The 24,775-nt window shown below is 25.3% G+C and overlaps 3 protein-coding genes and 1 long non-coding RNA gene across 9 annotated transcripts in view; 3 read left to right on the forward strand and 1 right to left on the reverse strand.

Annotated features, from left to right (window-relative positions):
- Positions 1 to 1,339, forward strand: part of LOC126907402 (Kv channel-interacting protein 2-like) — a 383,598-nt gene extending 382,259 nt beyond the window's left edge. For all 6 annotated transcript variants that reach the window (XM_050688662.1, XM_050688661.1, XM_050688665.1 and 3 more), the window contains 2 exons: positions 343 to 555; positions 812 to 1,339. In XM_050688662.1, the coding sequence (XP_050544619.1) occupies positions 343 to 555; positions 812 to 922 (324 nt within the window). In that variant the 3' untranslated portion in view covers positions 923 to 1,339. The remainder of the gene's footprint in view (positions 1 to 342; positions 556 to 811) is intronic.
- Positions 1,340 to 1,976: 637 nt separating this feature from the next.
- On the reverse strand, positions 1,977 to 5,822 carry LOC126907424 (uncharacterized). Its single transcript, XR_007704528.1, has 2 exons — positions 5,380 to 5,822; positions 1,977 to 2,227 (listed from the first exon to the last, which is right to left on the reverse strand). It is a non-coding gene; the product is annotated as an uncharacterized LOC126907424 (long non-coding RNA).
- A 135-nt stretch (positions 5,823 to 5,957) lies between these two features.
- On the forward strand, positions 5,958 to 7,658 carry LOC126907386 (nucleolysin TIAR). Its single transcript, XM_050688618.1, has one exon. The coding sequence runs from the start codon at positions 6,351 to 6,353 to the stop codon at positions 7,515 to 7,517; it is 1,167 nt and encodes a 388-aa protein (XP_050544575.1). The 5' UTR covers positions 5,958 to 6,350; the 3' UTR covers positions 7,518 to 7,658.
- Positions 7,659 to 15,944: 8,286 nt separating this feature from the next.
- On the forward strand, positions 15,945 to 23,894 carry LOC126906995 (GTP-binding protein 2). The gene is made up of 8 exons (XM_050687971.1): positions 15,945 to 16,756; positions 16,814 to 17,026; positions 18,934 to 19,143; positions 20,352 to 20,693; positions 20,827 to 21,009; positions 21,073 to 21,184; positions 21,705 to 21,892; positions 22,873 to 23,894. Exons 1-8 carry the CDS (start codon positions 16,577 to 16,579, stop codon positions 23,146 to 23,148), a joined length of 1,704 nt encoding a protein of 567 aa, XP_050543928.1. The 5' UTR covers positions 15,945 to 16,576; the 3' UTR covers positions 23,149 to 23,894.
- Positions 23,895 to 24,775: the final 881 nt, after the last annotated feature.

Genomic DNA, 24,775 nt, shown 5'->3' on the forward strand with positions numbered 1-24,775 from the left:
CTAGCTGAAAGAGTTGTCTTCTAAGAATTTTTTTTTTGATAGACATTTTAAAATTCAATGACATTTAAAATGTAGTTTTCGTGTGTGAATGGACTTGATTGCAATCATTAATAGTTTTTTTCATTAATTCGAGAACATCTTGTAGATAATTGATGATCTATTTTAATAGGAAGAATGTAACTTCATTTGTAAGATTTAAATTAATAAGATATAAAAATATCAGATGAACAAAAATACGAATACTTTTAATACATTAAATAATATTAATTACTATTCAAACATACGTTATTACAATTTTATAATATTTTCATAGAATTAAATTTAATAAATGTGTATTGATAGGATTTTTTGGCCATACTTTCAAAAGTATCTCGCGGTAGTGTTCAAGAAAAACTACACTGGATATTTGGCTTGTACGATCTAAATAAAGATGGAGTAATCACAAAAAAAGAAATGCAAGATGTGGTGCATTCCATTTACAGCATGTTGGGTAGACATACAAACCCACAGACTGATGACCAGACTGCAAAGGATCACGTGGACAGAATTTTCCATGTAAGTAAATTCGTACGGTTTTCACCTCCCAAACCATCGGGCACAATTTTGTTAAATTTTTACCGCTTTTTAAAACTATATATTTTAGAACAGATACGCATCGAAAATTATCCAACCGTTTGAAATTTAAGTCGATTAAAAATATTTAAACATATATTTTCAATATTGCGAACAATTGTAGAGCTTCAATGAGCTGTTGAAAGCGCTTGAACGATATCAATATATTAATGATTGTACATTATTGTGTATTTTTCAGTTGATGGACAAGAACAACGACGGAAACGTAACTTTGGATGAAATGGTCGCTTGGTGTAGCCGTGACGAGGGTATTCTACAGTCATTGGATACTCTGGACACAGTGTTGTGAAATGAGCCACGCTCGCCCAACATGCGCATAGGTACGCGTGGCCGGGCGAGCCTGTTTAATTGGTGAACACTTACGTTTCATAAGGCATTTATTGCGAACGTCGTGTGCCATTCAGACATATTGCTTCGTATGCAACGTTCCTATCAACATTTCCCTAGTAACTACACTGACCGTTTAGGAGGTCAATTGGAAACAATCGTAACGTTGTCACTATCACTACTGTCGTTACCAACTATGTGCAAACACCAACCGTTGGCAGATACTATTTTCCTATGCTGTTATAATTTATTTTGGCGTGATCGAATGTTGTTTAAGTTTTAACGATTTTTCAATTTCTTATTATTGTTATTATAATGTATGTAACCGTAGACAGATGTCATTTGATGGTAACCGACGAAAGTACTATATCGTTTCATATTTAAATTATTACGGTTAAACTATGAAATTCACACATTTTCTGATTAATTTCTAAAAATAAAATTTTATCTCTTCACAACTCTATATGTTTGGCATTTCAATAGAAAAAAATTGTTACTCTAGTTCTCTATCTAACTACAGATTTATTTTTTTTTTTTATAATATTCGAATTCCAAATGAATCGATGATTTCGTAAGAATATATAGTATAACTTTTTTTTAATTAAATAAAGCATAGAAGTTATAATTTTTACGAGGCTATTTTTTTCTCCAAAAAGCCATTAGTGTATGACACTTATTACAGGGTAATCATATTAAACTGATATATACTTAGAATTCTTTTTGAAAGTCAATACAAATGGCTACCATTTTGAAGAAAAAAAATTTAGTTTATATTATTAGTTAGAACACTGGTTATAAATATTTAGTAAAATATTAAGGCTTTCAGTTACAGATACTGTTGAATTTAATTTTTTTAATTTTCTTTGTGTTATTTAAATATAAGTGTCAAAATTATTTTTCTAAAAACAATGTTCAGTAGTCTTCGGGCTAAATTCTCGCTTTACAATTTGTTGTTAGTTGTTTGTTCATTAATACGTATTTTCGTATATTTAAAAAAAATAGGTAATATTTTGAGATTTTTTGTAACTCATTGCAAGATTCTTTATTATAACACAATAGTTAATAATAGTTTTTCAACATTTAACTTTTAATCATTTTATAAATACAATTTTAAAATTATGTATAAATAATTTTTTTTCTCAAAAAAAAATACAAGGGTTTCATATATTTTTATTATGATCTTTCAATTATTTCTTATCGTTATGTCTGAAATAGGAGAAACTAGCATACCATAATGTTATGTAAATGGTATTTCACTTCCCCAGCCCTGAAATAAATAAAATACAGGTTACGTAAATTATTGTTTGAATTGTGTAATAAACCAATATTTTTCACTAGATCTCCCTAACCTTAATAATTTTTCATATTATATAAAACATAAGAGTTCATACATTTTAAATGTTAATCAAATTAAAATAGTATTTATGTGAAATTAAGGTTATTCTCATTTTTACAAAGACATCATATCGTATAATTAACAGCAAATCATGAACATTGCAACACAAACAACTTAATACTGAAAATATACATCACAACTTAAAATTATTTCTTGAGGTAAAGATAAATAACAAATCAAATATAGTGATACTGCTAAAATACTAAAATAATAAAGTTACACATATCAAGGAAATTAACTCAATTGACTTACAAAAATCTATTATACTTATAATCAAAGCTGTCAACTGTTGTGTTCTAATTTTAAATTAAATTTAAATGTTTGTTCTTTTTGTAAAATCTTGATCAATTCTCTACTGAAGTTTTGCGAATACATATTTCTCGAATAATATTTTACTAGTATAAAAAATATTTCTTATTAATCCTCTTCTAATTATATTATGTGAACCACCCATATTTTCTAACTTATATGTCTATACTAATGATTAGAATAGTATAAAATTCAATTCTTTAATGTTTTACGATTTTAATTTTACTTGCTGTTTCTTTTCATATGAGGGGTCCAAAATATTAAAACTATTTATTTATTTAATATAATTAAATATCAATTTTTTCTGACAATATTAATGCCAACAATTGAAATATTGTTATATTATTAAAGATTAATATTTTTATCAAAAAAATTAAATTATTATTTGAATCATTAATATTATTAAAGAAAGTAGTGACACAACTATTGTGTAGTAAATATGTTGATTTTTTAAACCAAAAATCATAAGTTGATTTTAAAAATTTTGAACCCAATTATAAATTATTTTCTCTGTTTTCTTATTTGACGAAGTACCTTACTGAAATTTTAATAGGAACCATTTTAACGAAAAATTTTTATGAATAATTCAAATGAATTTTGAAATAAAATTCATATCTTTAAAAATAATGCTTTATGGATAATGAAAAGTTTTATACCAGAATAAACGTATACGCAAATTTTATAATAAAAAATTAATAGTGTTTAATTTATCGTTAACCACTAAATTTCTAAAAATTAATATATCGGAAGTTATTAACATTTTTGAATGTCTTCGTAAAATAAATATTATTAAAATAAACAAAAAAAATTGTCAAAATTATTATTTTAGAAGAAATTTGGTCAGCGATAAATTAATCAACTAAGTATAAAGGTATCAAAGATTATTTAATAACAGAAATAAAATCAAACTTATTAGCGTTATAAGGAAAGTTGGAAAGTTTACCAAGTGTAGGTATTCAGTTACAACAGTAATATTTATTGAAATAAAACTGTTTAATTTAATGAGTTTATTTCACGAACATGTAGATAATGTATTTTATACACGATTTCCGTATTATTTATTATAACTTTGTTGATTAATAGCTAAATAAATTTTAATATATATTGAATTAGAAAAATAAATCTTTTATTTCTCTAGATTTTGTAATCATTAAAATTGTCTTTGAAATTAAAAATGATTTATAGTAAACTGTAAACACAACCTTTTTGGACTTGTATTTACGTTGCATTGTAAACTATTGTTTTTTAAGAAGTACTTAATTGTATTAAATTGAATTATGTAAATAAAATTCTTCCATAATAATTATAAAACATTACATAGATAGAAGTTTATTTGTCTTACACCTACGTCCTTTTTCCAATTGTTCAAATTAATTATTTTTATCAGTTCATATTTTGTATTTTCATACAAAATAAGTCATAAATTATTTATTTATTTTAAAAAACTTTCTCAAAAACTCTTTAAAATTCTGTACATAATTTTTTATTCATAAAATGTTTTTTGTGCTTTTCGTTTTACGATATTATAACGTTATTTATTAATCGTTTTTCATTGTGTTATATAAAAACGTTAATTACATTTTTAAATTCAATATCTTTTTATGTTATAACCTTGTTATATTTTTGTGTTACACATTTCCTAATATTATAACATGTTATTTAGTTTTTGTATTTTTTTATATTTTATTTTTTATTATTCATTAGGAAATATAATAATTTTTATGTTACATTACTTTCAAAAAGCAAATATTTAACAAAATAAAAAATAAATCTCAAGATATTCTCATGTTATAATTACATTTAATATTATTTTGATGTTGACACATAATTGATTTTGAATGTTATAATAGTTTTTATTGTTAATAGCATTTTCTGTTTTATGATAAAACATTTGTTGATAGTATTAGTTTTTTCTTTTAAATTTTTTTCCCCATTTTAATGTTTATATCATAATGTTATTGTTATAACTTATAAATCGCGTTATCTTAAAATTTACAAAATTTAAAGAAAGGTGTCAATTAATAATCTGAAGATCCTTAAATACTCCTCTGCGTCACAATGCGTGTATGTCATACTGTGCGTATGACAGTTTTGTCAATTTTTTTTTAGAATAAACCTTATTTTCAAATTGTTATCATAAAATATTTTGTGACGTAACCACTGTTACAACCTGTTTTATTAAAAACTATTTGCCATAGGGGATTTAATAATTACACCTATGGTTTCGCCTTTGGGAAAATAGTATCTAAGTTTTTTTTTATTTTATAAATGAATCAAGCAACAAAAAAAAAATATACACCTCTCTCAAGAATATCATTTAAAAAGTAAATAGTTTTTACTGTGCCTTTACATAACTATAACCTTAAAAATAATTACCTCAACTTATTTAATAATGTAACTAAAAAAATTTTGAATTATAATTATTTTTCTTTGAGATTACAGCACATACTAGAATACATCTGTGGTGTTCGAGCAATGGAGATAAATTTAAAATTGAAACTTTTGGAAAAATTAAATTTACATTTACATTTAAGTTATATTTAATACCATTTTTTTATATTTAAAACCATATACAATATATTGTTTTTATGATTTAGAATAAAAATTGTTGCAATTTTACACTTGTCTCCTTTTTTACGAATACTACAGATATTACATCACTAAAGCTTCATTAGTATTCAAAAATTAAAATATCAATAAATTTATTTCCTTACGTTTTTACTTGATAAAACTATATTTAAGTATAAAATTAATTTTTTTCTTCAATTAAACTATCCTCGTCATTTCTAACTACAAGTAAAATCCCAACTGTCACGAATATCATAGTTCAGAGTTTTTATTAACATAGTTATTGTTTGCATGTTAAAAACAAAATTATTAGATACGATAAGCGAGTGGAGTAGGGATAGCAATGAGGTTTATCCATTTGAATTAGAACACATAATACGATGCTTCGTCACCAAGCGATCAGTGGCGTTCTTTTTTCATAGTACCACAACGCCATCTACATGCCGGTTGAGAGAGATCTATTTCTGAATCAGTGTAACCACTCCATTTAGACTATCGGCCGGCTAATATTCAACAAATATACCATAATTTTTAATTTTAGAGATATATTATAGGAAATATTACACATATTCTTTAATAAACTAAAAAAAAAAAATTGATTTATCTGACGACGATTATTAATCAAAATATCATCTAAAAACCTCAACGAATACAAGATTTATGAGCGTCGTAACTATAATTGTCAACACTGCCAAATGTGGTGATACGAATAATTTTTTAACCTTTCATTATTTACGTGAACTTTTTCCGTTTTATACGTATATAATATTGCTCTTTTCCGAGCAAAATTGTGTATTCAAACAGGCGTTAGTAAATAGTACGTAATATTATTTTTCATATTTCACGTAGGCAACAACAGCGTTGTCCGCCGACCGTTTTACCGGCGTTCGTCAACAAGTACCTCAACGTTTTTGTTTGGTTTTGTCTAACATAGATAGAACGCTACGCCCGTCCATTGTTTGTTACCGCTCGGAACCAGTCGTTTGTTTAGTTTCGTCAACTATAATCACCAATACTCAGTGAGTAAACAAACATTAATTACTTTTACAACTGTACTGTTATTGTTATAAATAACATATATATATATATATTAAAAAAAATAAATAAACGTTGCGACATGAGTGACGAGAGCAACCCTCGTACATTGTACGTTGGAAATTTAGACCCATCTGTAACGGAAGATTTATTATGTGCCCTTTTCACAAATATTGGACCAGTCAATGCTTGCAAAGTAATTCGAGAGCCAGGTAGTGATCCTTATGCCTTTCTTGAGTTTGATACGCACACTGGTGCTGCCACGGCTTTAGCTGCGATGAATGGGCGCTTATTTTTGGATAAAGAAATGAAAGTTAACTGGGCTACTACACCTGGTAATCAACCAAAACTTGATACTAGCAATCATTATCATATATTTGTTGGTGATCTTAGTCCCGAAATAGAAACACACACACTAAAAGAAGCATTTGCTCCTTTTGGAGAAATTTCTAATTGTCGAATAGTGCGTGATCCTCAAACATTAAAATCAAAGGGATACGCTTTTGTATCATTTGTCAAAAAGTCTGATGCAGAAAATGCTATTAACTCTATGAATGGACAATGGTTAGGTAGCAGAAGTATTAGGACAAATTGGTCTACTAGAAAACCACCACCACCTAGGGCACCAAATAAGTATAGTGGGTATAGAGCAGTTACTTTTGATGATGTTTATAATCAGTCTAGCCCAACAAATTGTACAGTATATTGTGGAGGTATTGTTGAAGGGTTAACAGAAGAACTTGTAGAGCAAGTATTTTCTAGGTTTGGCACAATAGTAGAAATTAGGGCGTTCAGAGATAAAGGATATGCATTTATTAAATTTTCTACAAAGGAAGCAGCAACTACAGCAATTGAAGCAGTACACAATACAGAAATCAATGGACATCCCGTAAAATGCTTCTGGGGTAAAGAATCAGGAGATCCCAATAGCGCTGCCAATTTAGCTGCACAAGCTGCTGCAGGAGCTGAAAATAGTGCTGGTCAGTACTCATACAATATGGCTTATAATCAAGGTATGAATTACTGGTATCCTTATGCACAAATGCAAGGTCAGTATGTACAAGGCATGCAAGCTGGTTATGGTGGAGCTGCTGCATATGGTCAATATACTGGATATCCTTATCAGATGGGCAATGCTACTGCTTATCAAATGGGTAATGGAGCTGGACAACCAGCAAATGGGCAACAAATGTCTACACCTGCCAATATGCCAGCTGGAGTTTACTCTATGCAGTATCCAAGTCAGTGACAACAAGTAAAATAGATTTCTTAAAATGTTGAAATCTTATTGTTTTCTCATTTGTGCTCTGTATATATATACTTATAAAAACATAAATTACTAAAATATTAGAAAGCAAATGTATGAAAATAAACATTAATTTAATTTAACCTTCTGTTCCATTATTTATAGCACATGGCCCCACTATAAGTTTACAATTGGTTTTTATAAAAATATATATACAATTACAATTTGTCTCCTCAATCTTTAATAATAATATACTTTTATAATATGTATACTAGATTAGAGGTAATTGCAATTTATTGTTTATTCCATCTAGTATAATTGCAGTATGACAATTTATTAATAGATTGTCAGGTGTAACTTATGTCTTAATTTAAGATGTTATAATTCTACCATAAGGTTGTAAAAACTGGAGAACTAAGTGAGTTCATCTTGATCAGTTAACTCATCTGCAAATTTTATGTAATTATGATGTGCTCTAAATACTTTATTAAATTATTCATATGTTTGTTATGTTTTTTTTCATCATATTTAATTTAGAAAAAACTTAATTATGTTTACCTAATGAAAATTTAAATTAGATAGAGTAAATCATGATATGTGTTGTTGACTTAATAATTTGTATAATATACAATTAATCATAAAAAAAAGTATTTTCAATAAATTATAAATGAGTAATTTTACTTGTGAACTGGTACAAAAAAATAAATATGCAAATCATTACGTATTCGTTAAAATTATATTATACTGTGAAAATACTGTAACATGCAAATAAATATAAAAATGATTTTTTACATTAATATAATTGTTAAAATTTATTTTATCTTTGTATTATTGAAATAGTTATCATTAGGTATCTGTAAAAATTTGTCATATTAATTCAATTTTTGAGTTAACTGTTAATTTCATATAGCAAAAAAACTAAAATTACTTTTAGATATATTAAAATATTTCTATTAAGTTATAGCGTGTTTATATAATACACATTATAAACAAATTTTGTTGCATCATATTCGTCATATTCATGTATTAGAGTTAAAAGAATGATGATATGTACATTATAATTTGTTAATGTTTTAAGGGCAAATAAATTATTACAAAAATGTACAGAAAATATTTAAAGAACACTTATATTCAGTTTTTAATTAACTTTAAGTGTGAAATTATTTGTTAATTTTTTAAGCTATATTAATATATTATGGATTGATGTATCCACTATAATTAAGCGATATTACAACAAAATAATAAATTGTACATAGATAGCATCATGTAAATACATATTATTTACTATTTAGCCGAAAAATAAATTGGTGTTTTTTGAAATAAATGTTATAATAAGATAAAAGTTAGAATTATATTCTATCTTTTATCTAAGGCGAACAAATATATATTACATATTATATTATGTCACATCAATCGCCAGGTTAAATGGGAATCTTTTAATATTATGTGTAATTTATGTTTTGGCAATGGAACTGATATTGTAATAGTTATCTTAAATATTTAAATAAATAAATATTCAACATTTTAATATAACAATAGATGTTGCAGTCAATTTTCTAGTTTATTTAAAATAAAAATTCCAGTAATTTTAAGCAAATCACATATAAACCATAATACAAACCACTTAATTCTATTGTATTATCAATTTATTTTATTGAATTTTGTTATATGTATACTCAAAATGTATCTTGAGAAATAATTTACATGAGTGTAATCTCTTATTTAGAAGAGTTTAAAACTTTCATGTTATTTATCATTTACGATACACAAAATTTGATTACATTTTTTTATTAAATGAAACAATAAAGTGTCTTATTTACAGTAGTTTTTTATTTTCTTCTGGCTAAAATAAAATAAATATTTCAATCTTAATTATTTAAAAATTGTGTAAATAAACGTTTTTTATGTAAAAATTAAGCATTAATAAGACTTTTTCAAGCTTAAGTTATATAAAAAATAATAATTTTTATTTGTTTAGACAGTGTTAATAGAGTTTTATTTCACTGAAGTAATCTTCATGCTGAGAGAAATTTTTATTATGGAATTTTCAAGTTTGAGTTCTAGTTTAATGCTTTTTTTATTTTTGTATTACTTATGAAATGAAAAAAAATATTGATGGGTTTGATGAAAGTCATAGCTCAGCTTTAACAATTAGACCCTCCCTTCAAAAAAATTATTGGTACTTCTATATCTTCTTCTTGCTCGCCTTAATCCCAACCACTTGGGGTCGGGCACCCTTATCCTAAACTTCCACTTGACACCCACATCATCCACGCTCATATCAGCCGTCCTCAATTGCATTCAATTACATCCCTCTATCTCTTTTTTGGTGTTCCTCTACCTCTTCTTTTTTCAACATTCATTTCTATAACTGTTCTTACCGCTTACGATTCTTCTTTCCTCATAACATGACCAAACCATCTAAGTCTATTTTCTCTCATCTTATCTACAATTGACGTTACACCTATACTCCCTCTTATATGTTCGTTCCTTATCGTATCTTCTCTGGTCACTCCACTCATCCATCTAAGCATTCTCATCTCTGCTACACTCATTCTCTGCTCTACTTTCTTATCAACCGCCCAACACTCTGAACCATACATCATAGCTGGTCTCACTGCAGTCTTGTAGAATTTACCTTTCAGCCTCGTAGCAATTCTTTTATGGCATAAGACACCAGACGCTTCTCTCTACTTCAACCACTCGCACTTAACATGTGTCTTACATCCTCGTCAATACCACCGCTCTTTTGCACAATTGATCCTAAATACTTAAAAATTTCCACCTCTCCAATCACGTCCTCGGCTATTGTCACTGGTCTCCTTATTTCACCTACTTCGTGTTCTCCTTTATCAAACTCGTTCTCTATATACTCTGTCTAACTCCTATTTATTCTTCAAGAGCTAATCTACATACCTCTAGCCTTTGATTAATTTCCTCCCTATTTTCTCCTATTAACACTACATCGTCAGAAAAACAACATGCACCACGGCACCTCTCCTTGTATTTCTCTAGTAATTTCATCCATCACTATAGAAAATAAGTAAGGGCTTAAAGCAGAACCCTGATGCACTCCTCCTACTCTCACCCGAAAACCTTCTGTTACTCCTACCACACTTTTTACCCTAGTACTAGTACTATCATATATATCCTCTATTATATTAATGGTACTTCTATATAATTTTTTAAAATTTAAATGACACAATTGCTGTATTTATAGAAAAAATACCTAAATCCTATTAAATTATTTATATTAAAGAATGTATACTATTTAGATTTGTATTGTTATATAAATACATAAATTATAATGATAACAAAATAATAGCACATTTGCGTTTGAGAGATTTCAATGATTATTTATGAAATTATTAAAATCAGTGACATTTATAACTCATTTTAAGATGGCAATTAATTTTTTTCTTTGGTAAGCATGCTAGAAAAATTGTTTATAAAAAAGCAAATTGATGACAAAAAAAAAAGAAGGCTTTTAAAGCCATATTTCATTAATATCGTTTTTAAAAAATAGTGATTGCGTTAGTTTTTGAGGGGCGAAGGTCCTTATCATTCCCCTTAAATACGCTACAGCTACATACCAGAATTTATCTTTTCAATAAACCTATTGTTTATGACCGAATTATTTTACACATAGTATGTGTTATAACTTTTTAATACACCTAAGTTATTTCGTTTGCTTTTTTAATTATATACTATAATACATAGGTTACGTAACCGTATCTTTTTAGTAGGTATAATGAAAAATCAGTCGATTTAAAAAAAGACCTTGAATAGAGTTTATTTGTGTATTAATTTACAATATACGTTTTGTTAAGCTTATATAAGCAAAAAATGCAGCATAAAATATAAATTTTATTTTAAGCTGCATTTTTAATGATTAATATTAAAAATTATTAACGTTATATAACAAAAATGTAACTAAAATAATCGAAAAACTGTGTGTTTATTTGCTAATACAAGTATTTTTGATCATCAATATTATTTAACGAGCGATTCTGAAAAAAATTAGGGGATCCAATGTTCATGTAACCAACCTACTCAAAAATCTTAAATAGATACTCTATAGTACTCTGTTAATAATAAAATCTTGCATACTCCAATGAATTAAACTATAGAATATACGCTAATTTTCAAAAAATAAATAGGTATACCCTCTAAAACACCTAATATAAATATTACAGGAAATATTTAGATTAAAAAATGAAAATGACTGTTAATGTTTTTTTTTGAAAAAAATATTTAAGACAAACGTTTTTTATCAATGAAATTTGTACACATGAGCTTCTGTTTAATGTGAGTATTTCGTGGCGTTTTCTGTATTTTAAAACTTTTAATGTAAAGATGGATTTTTAATAAATACAAAAAATTGATTCCTATAAATAATATAAATTTAAGTTATTATTTGTGCATACAATTTTATTTTAATCTATACTCAATATTTTTTGCATTCTATTATACAACAGAATTACCGAACTTAAGTTTGCACAAAATACCGATTAATCGTTTTTTATATACAATCTTATGGAACGTTTAAGTTTTCGCAATATAATATTATATTATTTGCTTTAATATAGTTATAAATAATGTCGTAATATTTAGTCATAGACATTAAAAAAACAACATACTTTTATCTTAACCGTTGAAATCAATTTTATTTAAATATTATTGACGAACTATTCGACGTACAGAAAAAAGTTTCATGTAAAAATTGTTTAGATTTTATTTTTTATTATTTTTCTATCAAACGTAATTCAAATATTCAAGAATTAATGTACAAAATTTTTTTTTTTTTTACAAATATAGAACAAACATGCACAAAATAAATCGATTTAATAGATAAATTAAGCTATATAGCTAATAATCTCTCTAATATATATATGTGTATATGCATGTCGATGTTTTAAAAAGATTATCGATATATTCGATTAATTATTATATTACAATTGACTATTGACTATAACTATCACACAGGCCTAACAATACCTTCAACCTCTATTATGTTACATTAAACTCATTTAATTAAATATCGTGAAATTGCTGTTAAGAGCGCAGCTTAAGTATTTGGTTCTAAAAAACCTTGACTCCATTATACCTGTCACTCATATCTTATTATATCTTTGTTATATTTTCTGTATTATGCTTATCATATGTTTGAAAATTTAAAGTGAGCTGTAGAAAATTTTGTTTTAAACAAATGTAATAATTATTTAATAATCTTGATATATTAGCTGGAATATTTTTTATTGATATTGAGCAAAACTTGAGTAAGATTTATGGGTTCCGAAAAAAAATTCTACCTTTTAGTTACGTAATGAACAAACATTTCAGTTATTTGTATAAAATATCTTAAATGAGTCAGTGGTGTTGCCTGCGGGTGAAGAGGGCCGCAACCTTTATTGACAGCAATATTACTTTCTGAATTAATGAGTGATGAACAAAAAAATAGGTCTAAAATATGAAATTTTTTACTATGGGTTCTTCCATTATGAAGTTGTTTTTGGCTACGCCACTTAAAGCAACCAATCAAAATACCTGTATTCATACATGTTTAATGAAATAATTTGTAAAAACCTCAATTAACGTTTTTACAAGTAGTTACTTTCAGATCATTATTTAGATTTTAAATGTAATTATTTTTATATTATATAATTACATTTATCTTAGTATCAATGGTTCATAGAAGAAGCCCAACTTGAGAGGTTCGAGTACAAATACTTAATTTATCATTGTTCTTAAGTTTATAATACGCAAATAAAAGCTATTATTTTGAAACATAAATATGCTATTAGTATTCTCATCAGGGGTGCATTTTAGATTAGCGTAGGATGGTTACATAAATTTAAACACTCCTATTTTTTCAGAGATCTACTTTAAATAATATTATTAAGAAAAAAAAATGTTGTTCAAAACTTTTTCTTCAACATTAGTTTTCATCTGATTTTAGTATCCAAGGAGAGCTATAGCTTCCTCATTAGCCAATTATTATTAACAAATTAAGACTTTGGTGTTTAAAAGAGCATGTTAGATGCCAAAAACAAAAAAAAAGGTTCTTAGTCCTTTAATCTTGGCTACGTCACTGCTTTAAAATATTAATACTTCACCGCTCGACCAATTATATGATTATCAATTATTGTTAATCCTAAGGTAAAATGTTAAATAACCTTTATTTTTGTGTTAAAAACCGTTGGTAATATTAATGTTTCTAATTATTAACTACCAATATTAAAATAAAATTTGTTCGTTTCTTGCTTTAATATTGAGATTTACCCTTAAGAGCTTTTAGGGAACTAAAAGCTACTTCTTAAATACGGCTCTGAATATTCTCTAAAGGTTAAGTTAACAATACATAAATAATTTCCATTGTTGTTACAATCAAAATACATGTTGATATTCATGTTATCGAAAAAAATAAATTTTACTGAAACGATATCCCTTAATTAGTAATTGGAGAATAAAAGTCCCTAACGTATTACATGACAAAAAAATATTAACTTGCAGCATTATAAACGATAAAAAAAAATAATTAAAAAAATATATGTATTTTATTAAAAAAACATATTTTCTATGTAAAGAATATTAATTTTGTAAATTGAAAATTACACAAATTGAAGCTATGGATCCATATACATTTGTCAAAAGTGATACACTTTTCATTTTTTGATAAAATTGGCAATTTAAGCTGATTCAAATGTTAAAATTAATTTTTTCGACTTAAAAGAAGAAAAAAAAATGAAATAAATTTAACATTATATTCTATGTCAATCAGTTGAATCAGTTCTATCAAAATCAGTGAACCCATTATAAGATATATTATAATAAATTAAAATACAAAACCCAAAATTTTAACACAAAAGTTAAATTTTTGTGCAGAAGTTACAATTTTGAATCCCCCCTGTGGGCAGGTAAAGGGTCAGATTTTCAAAAAATTGATATCAAATGAAAGGAAAATATCTATGATTTCAATAAAAAAAGAATTTTTTTGTTTTGTTCATTTTTTAATAAGTTATAGCAATTGTTAGACAAAAAAAATGTCGAAATTTACCGATTTTAAAAATCGTAATTTTTGGCGAGATTTTCACTTTTTACCGGGAACGAGAGCAAAATGTTCAATTTTTGAGCATTATGTCTCAATTAGATACGATTTGTAATCTTTTGACGTATTGTTGAGAATAATCAGTCCAGTGAGAGCTGAGAAAAATATTGACAGACACAAAATATAAAAAAATAAACACATCATGGTAAAATTAATATCTTTTCAGCTTTCCATCGAAGCTAAAAATCCATTGATCATGTTCGATGATAATTTAATTAATAAAATGAATGATCTTTTAAATAGAAAGCCAACTTGAATTTAATGGAGATTTAAATTTCTTATATTAAAATGTATTTATATGTGTGTATATTGGTAAGTTTTAATACAAGAAAATAATTTAATGATATATATATATAATTGCATTATGTAATAATTGGTCTGGTAAAAAGTTGAAGGACTCTTTGCAAAAATATTGTTATATTGTATTACCCCAACTGATAAAATGTTTGTTGGTGCTACTATCTTGATGCATAACTATTGATGACATAAATAATAATCTATGTAAAATATTACTAGACAATGTTTTTTAATTAATATCTTTTCTAAGTTATCCGTATATCAAATCAGTAAATTTGCATTTGAATATAGATGAAGAATAATTTTTGGAGTGAAAAATGTATGTAATTAGTTAGTAAAAATTCACATCATATTTGAGACTGAATAATTGTTTGATTAATTTGAAATTTTAATTTTAATTTTGGTATAATGGTATAAAGAGATTGATATAATTAACATTACACTAATTTATTTTGTGTGTATAAATACTAAACTCAGCTTTAGGTGTTAAAATTTATGATCTCTATTGGTAATTACATGACACATTAAAAAAAAAAAAAGGGTATTATATCATATGTTTCTTTAATAATTCAATTATATTTGAAATTTAGAATTAGCCTTCAAGGAATATTTAAAATAAAAATATTTATTGCGCTAATTTGATCTCTCCTAAAAATATATATATTTAACAAAATTGATATTATTTTTAAAATTTTTAGGGGCTAAGCATTTTTAAGATTTTTCTAATTGCACTTATGCCGGGCATCTAAATGCAGGGGATTACTAATTTGCATAATTCAAGTTTGATCTTCGATTAAAAGTATCATAGTAATTACAAATGTATATTATTTCATGTGTCTTTCCAATAAAAACATTGCAGCAAGCAGGCTCCGTTAATTAAAACGTGAGCTTGGCAACCCAATTTTTCACCTATGTAAGAATAATATTTACTATTGTATAACTAATGTATTAATGTTGCATGCTTTGGCGTAACAGTCAAATTTCGTCACTAAAAAAAAAAAAAACCTTTCACTTGAAGCATACAGTATACGTGCAGTAAGTGTACAGTTCAGTATAGAGTTAATCGTTAACAGCTGCTAAACATATTTTTAATGTATCTTGATATAAAATATTTTTAATTAGTATAACACACTTAATTATATCTATTTTTTTTTGTTTGACAGCATTTTGAAAACACTTGTTTATCAAATGACCTTGGTTTTTATTACATGATAACTTGTATAGATTTTAAAATTTGCGATTCCCTGCCATTTGGGCTGATAACGTTTAACTGCTTTACTGACGCGATGACCCTACTACTGCTTTTGTTTTTAAGATTATAAATAAATGCTAGTCGTTAGATAGTGTTGACTAAACTTTGCCTATATCGCGTTTGTCATTGGTTTTTGTTTATTTTGCTATTTCCGAGGCTGTGAAAATATTGGACAACTTTCAGGCAATATGATTGCTCCCGCTCTCGTAGTGCTCACTAGTTTACTTATTTCCACATACAATAGTGGCACTGTGTCAACGTAGTTGCCAATAATAAAATGTCAATTCAACAACAATGTAATGTGTAAATATAATTAATTTATGCAGCTGAAGTTAAGAAGTTTAATTGGGATTAACTTCCGCAAAGCAAAGCTACCCATCATCACTCAAAGAATAATTATATATAATGGATTCATTCCTTGATCTATTTGATCCTGGTTCTAGCTCTTTGACAAGTTGTGATGTGTGGCCAGAAGATGATGCTTTAGCGACTCACCTTCCACCAGAGCCACAAATGGGAAATGTTGAGTATAAACTCAAATTAATTAATCCATCAAAATTACGATTTGAACACTTGGTTACTCAGGTAATTTAACATTTGTTAAACCACTCTTATTTATTAAATGATAAATTAATTTTATAGCTAAAATGGAGGCTTAGAGAAGGGCATGGTGAAGCAATATATGAAATTGGTGTTGAAGATACGGGTATGTTAACTGGTTTATCCATTGAAGATATGGAATCTAGTCTTATTACTCTTGATCAAATGGCTAGTAAACTTGGAGCCACTACATCAGTATTACGCGAAAGAATGGTTGGAAAAGACAAAATGGTAGCTGAAATTTTAGTTAGAAAGGTTAGTTTTGAAATTCCCAAGTTAATAATTATTATACATATTTTTAGTAATAATATACCTTAATAACTTAAATTTGTATTTATTCAACCAAAACAAGTGTTTTAAAATTTAAAAATTATAATTACTTGAGCTATTTTGAAGGTGGATCTAATAATGACTTAACTTTAACTTTCAACTGTTAATAGAAATATATATAGTAGAATTGTAATAATTTGCAAAATTCATATATTTAAAATTAATAAACGAATGAATTTTTATTTAAAACTTTTTTGAATATTTCAACATAGTCATTTTATTAGTTTTAAAGAAAAATGTTGGTTTTATAAACTCTTACTTTAATTTATCTATTAAATTGTTACAGTTTTTAAAGTTAATAAAATTAAATTTTTTATGCTTTTTTTAATAGTATTAAACAGTGGTTTGTGATTTTAAGAAAATTATAGAATTAACCGTATATTTTCATTCTACATATTTATTATACAATTGGCATTTTTCTATGAAATTATCAATAGTCAAATAAATACCTATTGTTCACAGCATAAATATCTTAATGTTTATGCTTCATTGAATTAAAGCTGATAATACTAATTTAGTTAATTCAAATTTTAACAAATATTTAAAAGCTATAATAATTTAATGGCTGAATTAAAAATAAAATGTTGTGGTATTAATTATTTTATACAATAGAAAAACATTGATTATAATTACTGTAGAATGTAATCCAAGGCTATAAAAATTGATAAAAAAAAAAAAAGTGAAAAATTTTAATAATAGTTATTAGTAAAATCTGTTCCACTTATATATGATGAATTTTCTATGATAAACGACTCAATAACTCACAGAATAATAATTATTTAAACTTTTTATTTTTTGGGTACTTTTAGTTAATAATTTTAAATTATTAATTATGTAATACTTTTTAAGTACATCCCATATGTCTTGTAAGGGTATCAACTTTTTTTTTTTGTCAAATAGGCACACATTTGGAATTTAATGAAATGTGTTAAGGTTTTATTTTGATAAATAATAGTAAATAACATTTCAATTTTTAACATAACTTTATTAGTTTATTAGATATAAAGATATTTTAAATTTTAAATTTTTGAGTTAATATACTTGTTTAATATATGAGAGATTACAAGTACAGGTAGATAATTGTTTTTTATGATACCACTATTACAGATTTGGAGCGTTTATTATCAATTATGTTTGTTGACAAATATTCTATCTATATTACCAACTGGTATATTTATAAATGTTAACTTACAACAATTTGTCTTACAACCACATTTTAAGCATGTCTATTGATTAAGTCATAATTGACAATAAAATTTGAAACTTTAATGTTTTCTATCGAAATAAATGTTTGTTATTTTTATTCTGGGTTATGATAAAAAAAATCACTCTGTATACACTATTATGTAAATTCTGTAGTTTCAGTCAATTTCTCAGTTTATAAAGGTCATTCTTGTGTAATGAAATATTATTTTATTTTTAGGTTATCTGAGGGCTTTTAAAAAAGTAATTGTGTACAGTCTTTAATTTTAGAATACACGATTAAAGGCATTATTATATTACTTTTTATCATCTATAAGTTCCTATATTTTCAAACATTTTTTTTTTAAATAAAAATGAATTACAAATATTATAAAATGCTTGATATGCATTTTCATATTTTCTGATAAAATTATGTAAATAAATTACTGCAATAAATTATGCAATAATTAATGAAATAATAAAAAATAAGTAAATATGCCTAATTAACTCTTCTACTTGGTTGTAAATTATATTCAATTTAATTGTGTTAAATAGTAATAAATGTATTTATATAAAAGTATTGTACAATAATTAATTATGTAATTGTTTTTCTTAAAATATTAATTTTTCTAATGCCATATTTTATATAGGTTCCAGATGATCAAGAGTGTATAGAAGTTATGGTTGCTGTTTTAGGGGGAGTTGATGCTGGTAAATCTACACTACTTGGTGTTCTGGCCCATGGTGAAAATGACAATGGACGAGGTAGTGCAAGATTAAATGTTCTTAGGCATTTACATGAACTTCGATCTGGCCGAACATCTTCTATATCACATGAAATTTTAGGTTTTGATATTCATGTAAGTATAATATTTCAGCATGCTCATTTATATATATTAATTACTTAACTGACACAAAATTTCTATTTTAATGCTGAAAAATTGAAAATATATTTTTAATTTATCTATTAATAAACTCTTAGAAATAAAATTAATTTTTTAATAATTATACTTTCAAGCATCAACTTATTAAATTTTTGTATATTTTGAACATGTATATATCTTGTTGAATACTTTTTTTCTTATCTCTTTAATGATAAAATACCTAAAATTTAATTTTATTTAATGAAAAGCCTTACTTTTGATTTGATTTGATGATAGAAAAAATTTAAAAACTTTTGTACTTATCAGATTTTTTAACTGATAGAATTTAAAGTTGTTTGAAAATTTTAATTTATAGAAATTTATTATTAATTTGTTATTCATGATACCGAAGTCAACAATAATCTGTATCTTAAGGCCATAAGTTATCATTTATATTTATTCTTGCTATTGTAAGTGATAAATATAATAACAATAATTGTCAATAGAAACTTGTTTAAGTGACATAATGAAGATATATTTGCTACTATATGTTAAACTTCAGATTATCAATATAAAATTGGTCCATAAATGCTAAATTTTAACAAATAATAATAGAAGAACGCTTAATCAAATAAATAATATTATATGAACCAAATCTTTTGAAAATTTCTTTTCTATCATATTATTAAATTAAAAATAGATGTTCCAATTAAAAAATAATGAAGTTCAAGTTTTTAAACCTTAAAGGAATGAAAACAAATGATTTAACTAAATGTTAATATAGAGTTATTTTAATCAATTTATTCCTTTACATAAATAAAAATATTTTAATAGTTTCAAGGAAAATAAGTGTTTTATACTTATATGATAATCCTTTATGCTATAAATTGAAAAGTTGAGTTAATCCTAGAAAAATATTTTAGAGTTAGGCTCAATTATATGTGAAATTAACAATTTTAATAAGTCGACAAATACGGTTAACATATTGTTAACTTCAAGTCTTCATTTAAGATAAATCTGAATTGGTTAATAAAATTTACTTTAAGATCATTTCATTAACATGTAAACTTATTTTAGATTTTTATATAGTAATTTTTTTGATATAAAAGAGTTTTTGCCTATATTATATAGAATTTTTTTTTATGTTATATTCAATGTTAATTAATGAACTTCCCATTTTGTAATTATAATAATTTCATATATAGGGTGAAGTTATTAACTATCAGAATGCTCGTACTGCTGAAGAGATAAGAGATCGCTCAACAAAGTTGATAACATTTCTTGATTTGGCTGGTCACAAAAAGTACTTGAAAACTACAGTAGCTGGACTTAGCGGTTATTGTCCACATCAAGTTATGCTTGTTGTTAGCAGCCCTGCTGTAACAACCTCTAGTTCTATTCCTTTAAACATGACCAAAGAACATATGGATTTAGCACTAGCTCTTAGATTACCATTCTGTATTGTTGTTACAAAAACAGACATAACTCCAGCAGATAACACTTTAAATTGGTTGGAGTGTATATTAAAGGCTGTTGGAAATAGAAAAGTAAATATTTCTTTCACATAGATGTAAAGATGATTAGTTGATTAAAAACTTTATACAATAAGTTATGTTTTAATTTTTATTTTATTACATTTATAAAATTATTTAAGTAAGTCTTTAAGTACAACTTTTTTAGGTTCCTTTAGTAGTCAAATCCGAAGATGATGTTATAACAGCTAGTTCTTCCCAGCAGAATCAAAATGTTGTTCCAATATTTACAGTATCGAGTGTTACTGGTGAAGGATTGGATTTGTTAATACGATTTTTGTATGTTTTACCACCAAGCATTAGTTTAAAAGAAAAAGAAAGATTAGAACAAGTAAATTAAAAAGTAGTAAAAACTATTTAAAATCCTAGGATTAATTTAAATTTTTAATTTAAGGAATGCTGTCAGTTTCAAATTGATGAAATTTTTAAGGTGCCTGATATTGGAACTATTGTTGGGGGAGTTCTCACACAAGGTGTTATAAACATTGGTACAGAACTCGTCATAGGTGTGCAAGTAATTTAAGAAAATAAAGTAATGAAAAGACAGCAGTAAAAATTTACCTAAATTTTTATTGTTAGAAGCTATTGCAATAGTTTAAATTTTTTTTGAAAATTTCATAATTACCATTGAACCTTTTAAATATGAATTACTATTTTAGCTGCCATGTCACTCATTTAAAGTTAAATTATCCAACAGAAGTTTATGTTTGAAGACGTGATTGTTTATTTTATGAAGTATAAAGAAAATTGGTTTTAATAAAGGATAAGTTTTACTTATTACCAGTGTCTTATTCAAAACTTTACTTTCTCTCTATATATATATTACCAAATATTGAGTAAAAAATTATAAAAGTTAAAGACCTGTGTCTATAACATTTTTTACTTCTATTTTAGTACCTGGGAGATAAATAAATTAAAAAGTTCCAAGTACACCTCTGCTATTAAAAATTAATTATATTTTTACTGTTGATATTGCATTGTATTATGCTTAAGAATAAATTGAAATATCTTATATTTAAATTTAAGGTCCATTTAGCAATGGGAAATTTGTGCCTGTTACTATACAATCAATTCATAGAAATAAAGCACCTTGTAGAGTAGTAAAAGCAACACAGAGTGCTTCACTTAGTTTGGAACAATCAATTCCCGGTTTACGAAATGGTATGGTGTTATTAGGATTAGGTGTCAATCATCAAGCATGCATGTTTTTTCAGGTAAAGAATATTAATCAAATCAAATCAGGCCATGCCATTCTGAGTTAAACTTAGAAATAAAACTAATGTTAATCACAATTTATCGATTCTTCTGTAGAGTATTAATAATTATTAAAATAAATATTATTTTTTAATACAATAAAACCTGGTGTAAAAAAATCAATTTTTGAAATAAGTTTTTTTGTAGAAACTGGTCCTGTTAATTTATAATTGTTTTGTTAAAATAAAAGTTCAAAAATTGATGCTTTTGATGTGAATTTTGTTTTATTTATCAAAATATATTTATCTTATACTTGTATTAAAGTAAAATATCAATTTTTTTAAGATACCAATTTATTGTACTGACAATAAAAAATCCAGCTATCTAAATATTCATGCATTCTTATAAGATTGTGGTCCCCAATTTATTCAGATAATGGAGATTTACTATAATCTATAAATACATCATTATGTATTTTTATAAAAATAGTTATATTATTTTATACTGAATATTTTTATTCCTTTACATTTTTTTGATAAAATAGTTTATTTTTGAACTAATTAATTCATTTTTGACCAAGTACTCTATTTTCACTCTGGTACCTGGTGTAAATATAAATAGATTTTAATTAAATAGCTATTGTAAAAATAGCATTCCTTCCAAAATTATTTTTTAATTTCGATTTTGTGACATTATGAAACCTGATTTTTAGAATTGAATTGAACCCTAAACTTTTAGTTTTTTAGTAGTTGAATGCAAATTGAACAATCCAAGTATTTAATCAAACTAGATATTAATTTTAGACAAAAAATAATTTATATAATTATTTTAAAAGTTTAGTACAATATTTGATTATGCTAGTTTGATTTTTCAAACCGATTTAAACAACCTGTCTGCATGACTAATTTTTACAGTTAATAATTTTATAGATTTAAAAAAACATGTGTGTAATCCTAGTATAATCTTCAATTTACCTATTTGTGATGTAATTATTTTTTAGGCAAGAATTGTTGTATTATATCATGCTACATCAATACATAATGGATTCCAAACAACTGTACACATAGGAAATATAAGGCAGACAGCAGCTATTGTTGCCATTATGGACTGTGATAAAAATGGAATGCATACTAATGATACTGCCTCAGTAATATTTAAATTTGCTCGCCACCCAGAATATGTCACTGAAGGAATGAGATTATTATTCCGAGAAGGACAGACAAAAGGAATTGGTCGGGTGACCCAAGTTTTTGCTGTACAAGTAGAAGCTGGTTAGCTCAGTTGTATAAGATTTTGTTTAGAATATTATACAATCAATACAAATTTTATTAACAAAAGGACATAGTAAATGAAGAGTTTTTAAATTAATGTAAAAATTGTTATTATTCATCACTAAAATTATTTTAATTATATGTTGTATAAAATCTCATAAGTATCAAAATTTATGTAGAAGTATAAACAAAAAAATGAAATTTGATGTTACCACAAAAGTCTTTGTAATTGATCGAAATGTCACCTTAATTTTCAGTTCAATTGAAAATTTCATATAAAATCTTGTCTTTTATTAAAACTTCACCGATGAACTTCTTAAATTATTTTATTACTTTATTTTATGAATGGACATTTTTTTATTTGTACTATATGTATCGTTAAGTCATGATTGTATTGAAAAAAAAAAATCTAAATTTATAAATAGCTTTTAAATTATATATCCGATTCATAGAATTCCAATTTAAAAAGATACAAATATTTTAATTACTAAAAACTTTACCTTGAAAATCCAGGTAGACCTTTGGTGTTCACAGCCCCTCTTCCCAAAATTATTTCAATGATTTTAAATATAAAAGTTTGTAATTTAATAAACTCTTTTTAATATTCATCTTTATAGTATTTCAAATTAGTACAAGAAAACACGTCATGTACTTTTTTAATAGTTTTTTAAATAAATACGAATTATTCAAAGTGTTAAAAAAAAATACAATATTCTATGTAACACAAATAAATGAATAGTTTTTAATATTATATTTTTGAAATTATTCTGTTTAAGTAAAAAGGAAAAAAAACCAGCACAGTGGGATCATGGCATAATAGGGATGCCTAATAGATGAGACAAAAAAAGATTATATCTGACAGTCATTAAAATTACTATAAAAAAAACCCCAGCACAGTGGAGGAGTAGCATAGTAGGATTCAGTATAGATGATATCTGATAGAGATTAAAATTACTATCATAACGCTTCGATATAAATCTGTAGATAGTGTTTAATTATGAGATATCGGTAAATTATTTTAAAAGCAACAATATCTCTTATTCCTTTAATTTTATCCCGATTAGTTATTTGATTTATAATTATAATATATGAATAAATAATAATTATAGTAATTAAATTTAGTATGAAATTGATATTCAATAATTTAATATTGTAATTTTTACAAAGATATAAAAAATATTAAAATAGTTGTATATTTCTTTATCGCGTATAAAAATTTAAAGGGTTTATAAGTTATAAGTTTCATACTCTGGACTACAAGGAACTTTCATCAGAAACAAAAATATACTTTTCTAAATCAACTTTTCGCACTGTTTTCAAATCTGCAATTAGACTTTTTCAATCACTTCTAATTTTTGAAATTATTAAAAAATAAGTATTTACATATAAAAAAAAATAATTAAGAACAAATTATTTTAAAGTAATTATTTTATTTAAATTAATTAAATTATTTTTAACAAAAAATTATTTTAATTTAATACTGATTTTGATTATTAATATGTTAAAAATAAGAAAAATGACATATTTAACCTATTTTTAGCTTCGATGCGAAGCTGAGAAGGTATTGGTTTTACTAAGATGTGTTTTTTTTTTTTTTTTTTTTTTTTTTTTTTTTTTTTCCCCTTTTTTTTT

Source organism: Daktulosphaira vitifoliae, unplaced genomic scaffold (genome assembly GCF_025091365.1).
Source record: "Daktulosphaira vitifoliae isolate Bord-2020 unplaced genomic scaffold, ASM2509136v1 Scaffold_5, whole genome shotgun sequence".
Taxonomy (NCBI): domain Eukaryota; kingdom Metazoa; phylum Arthropoda; class Insecta; order Hemiptera; family Phylloxeridae; genus Daktulosphaira; species Daktulosphaira vitifoliae.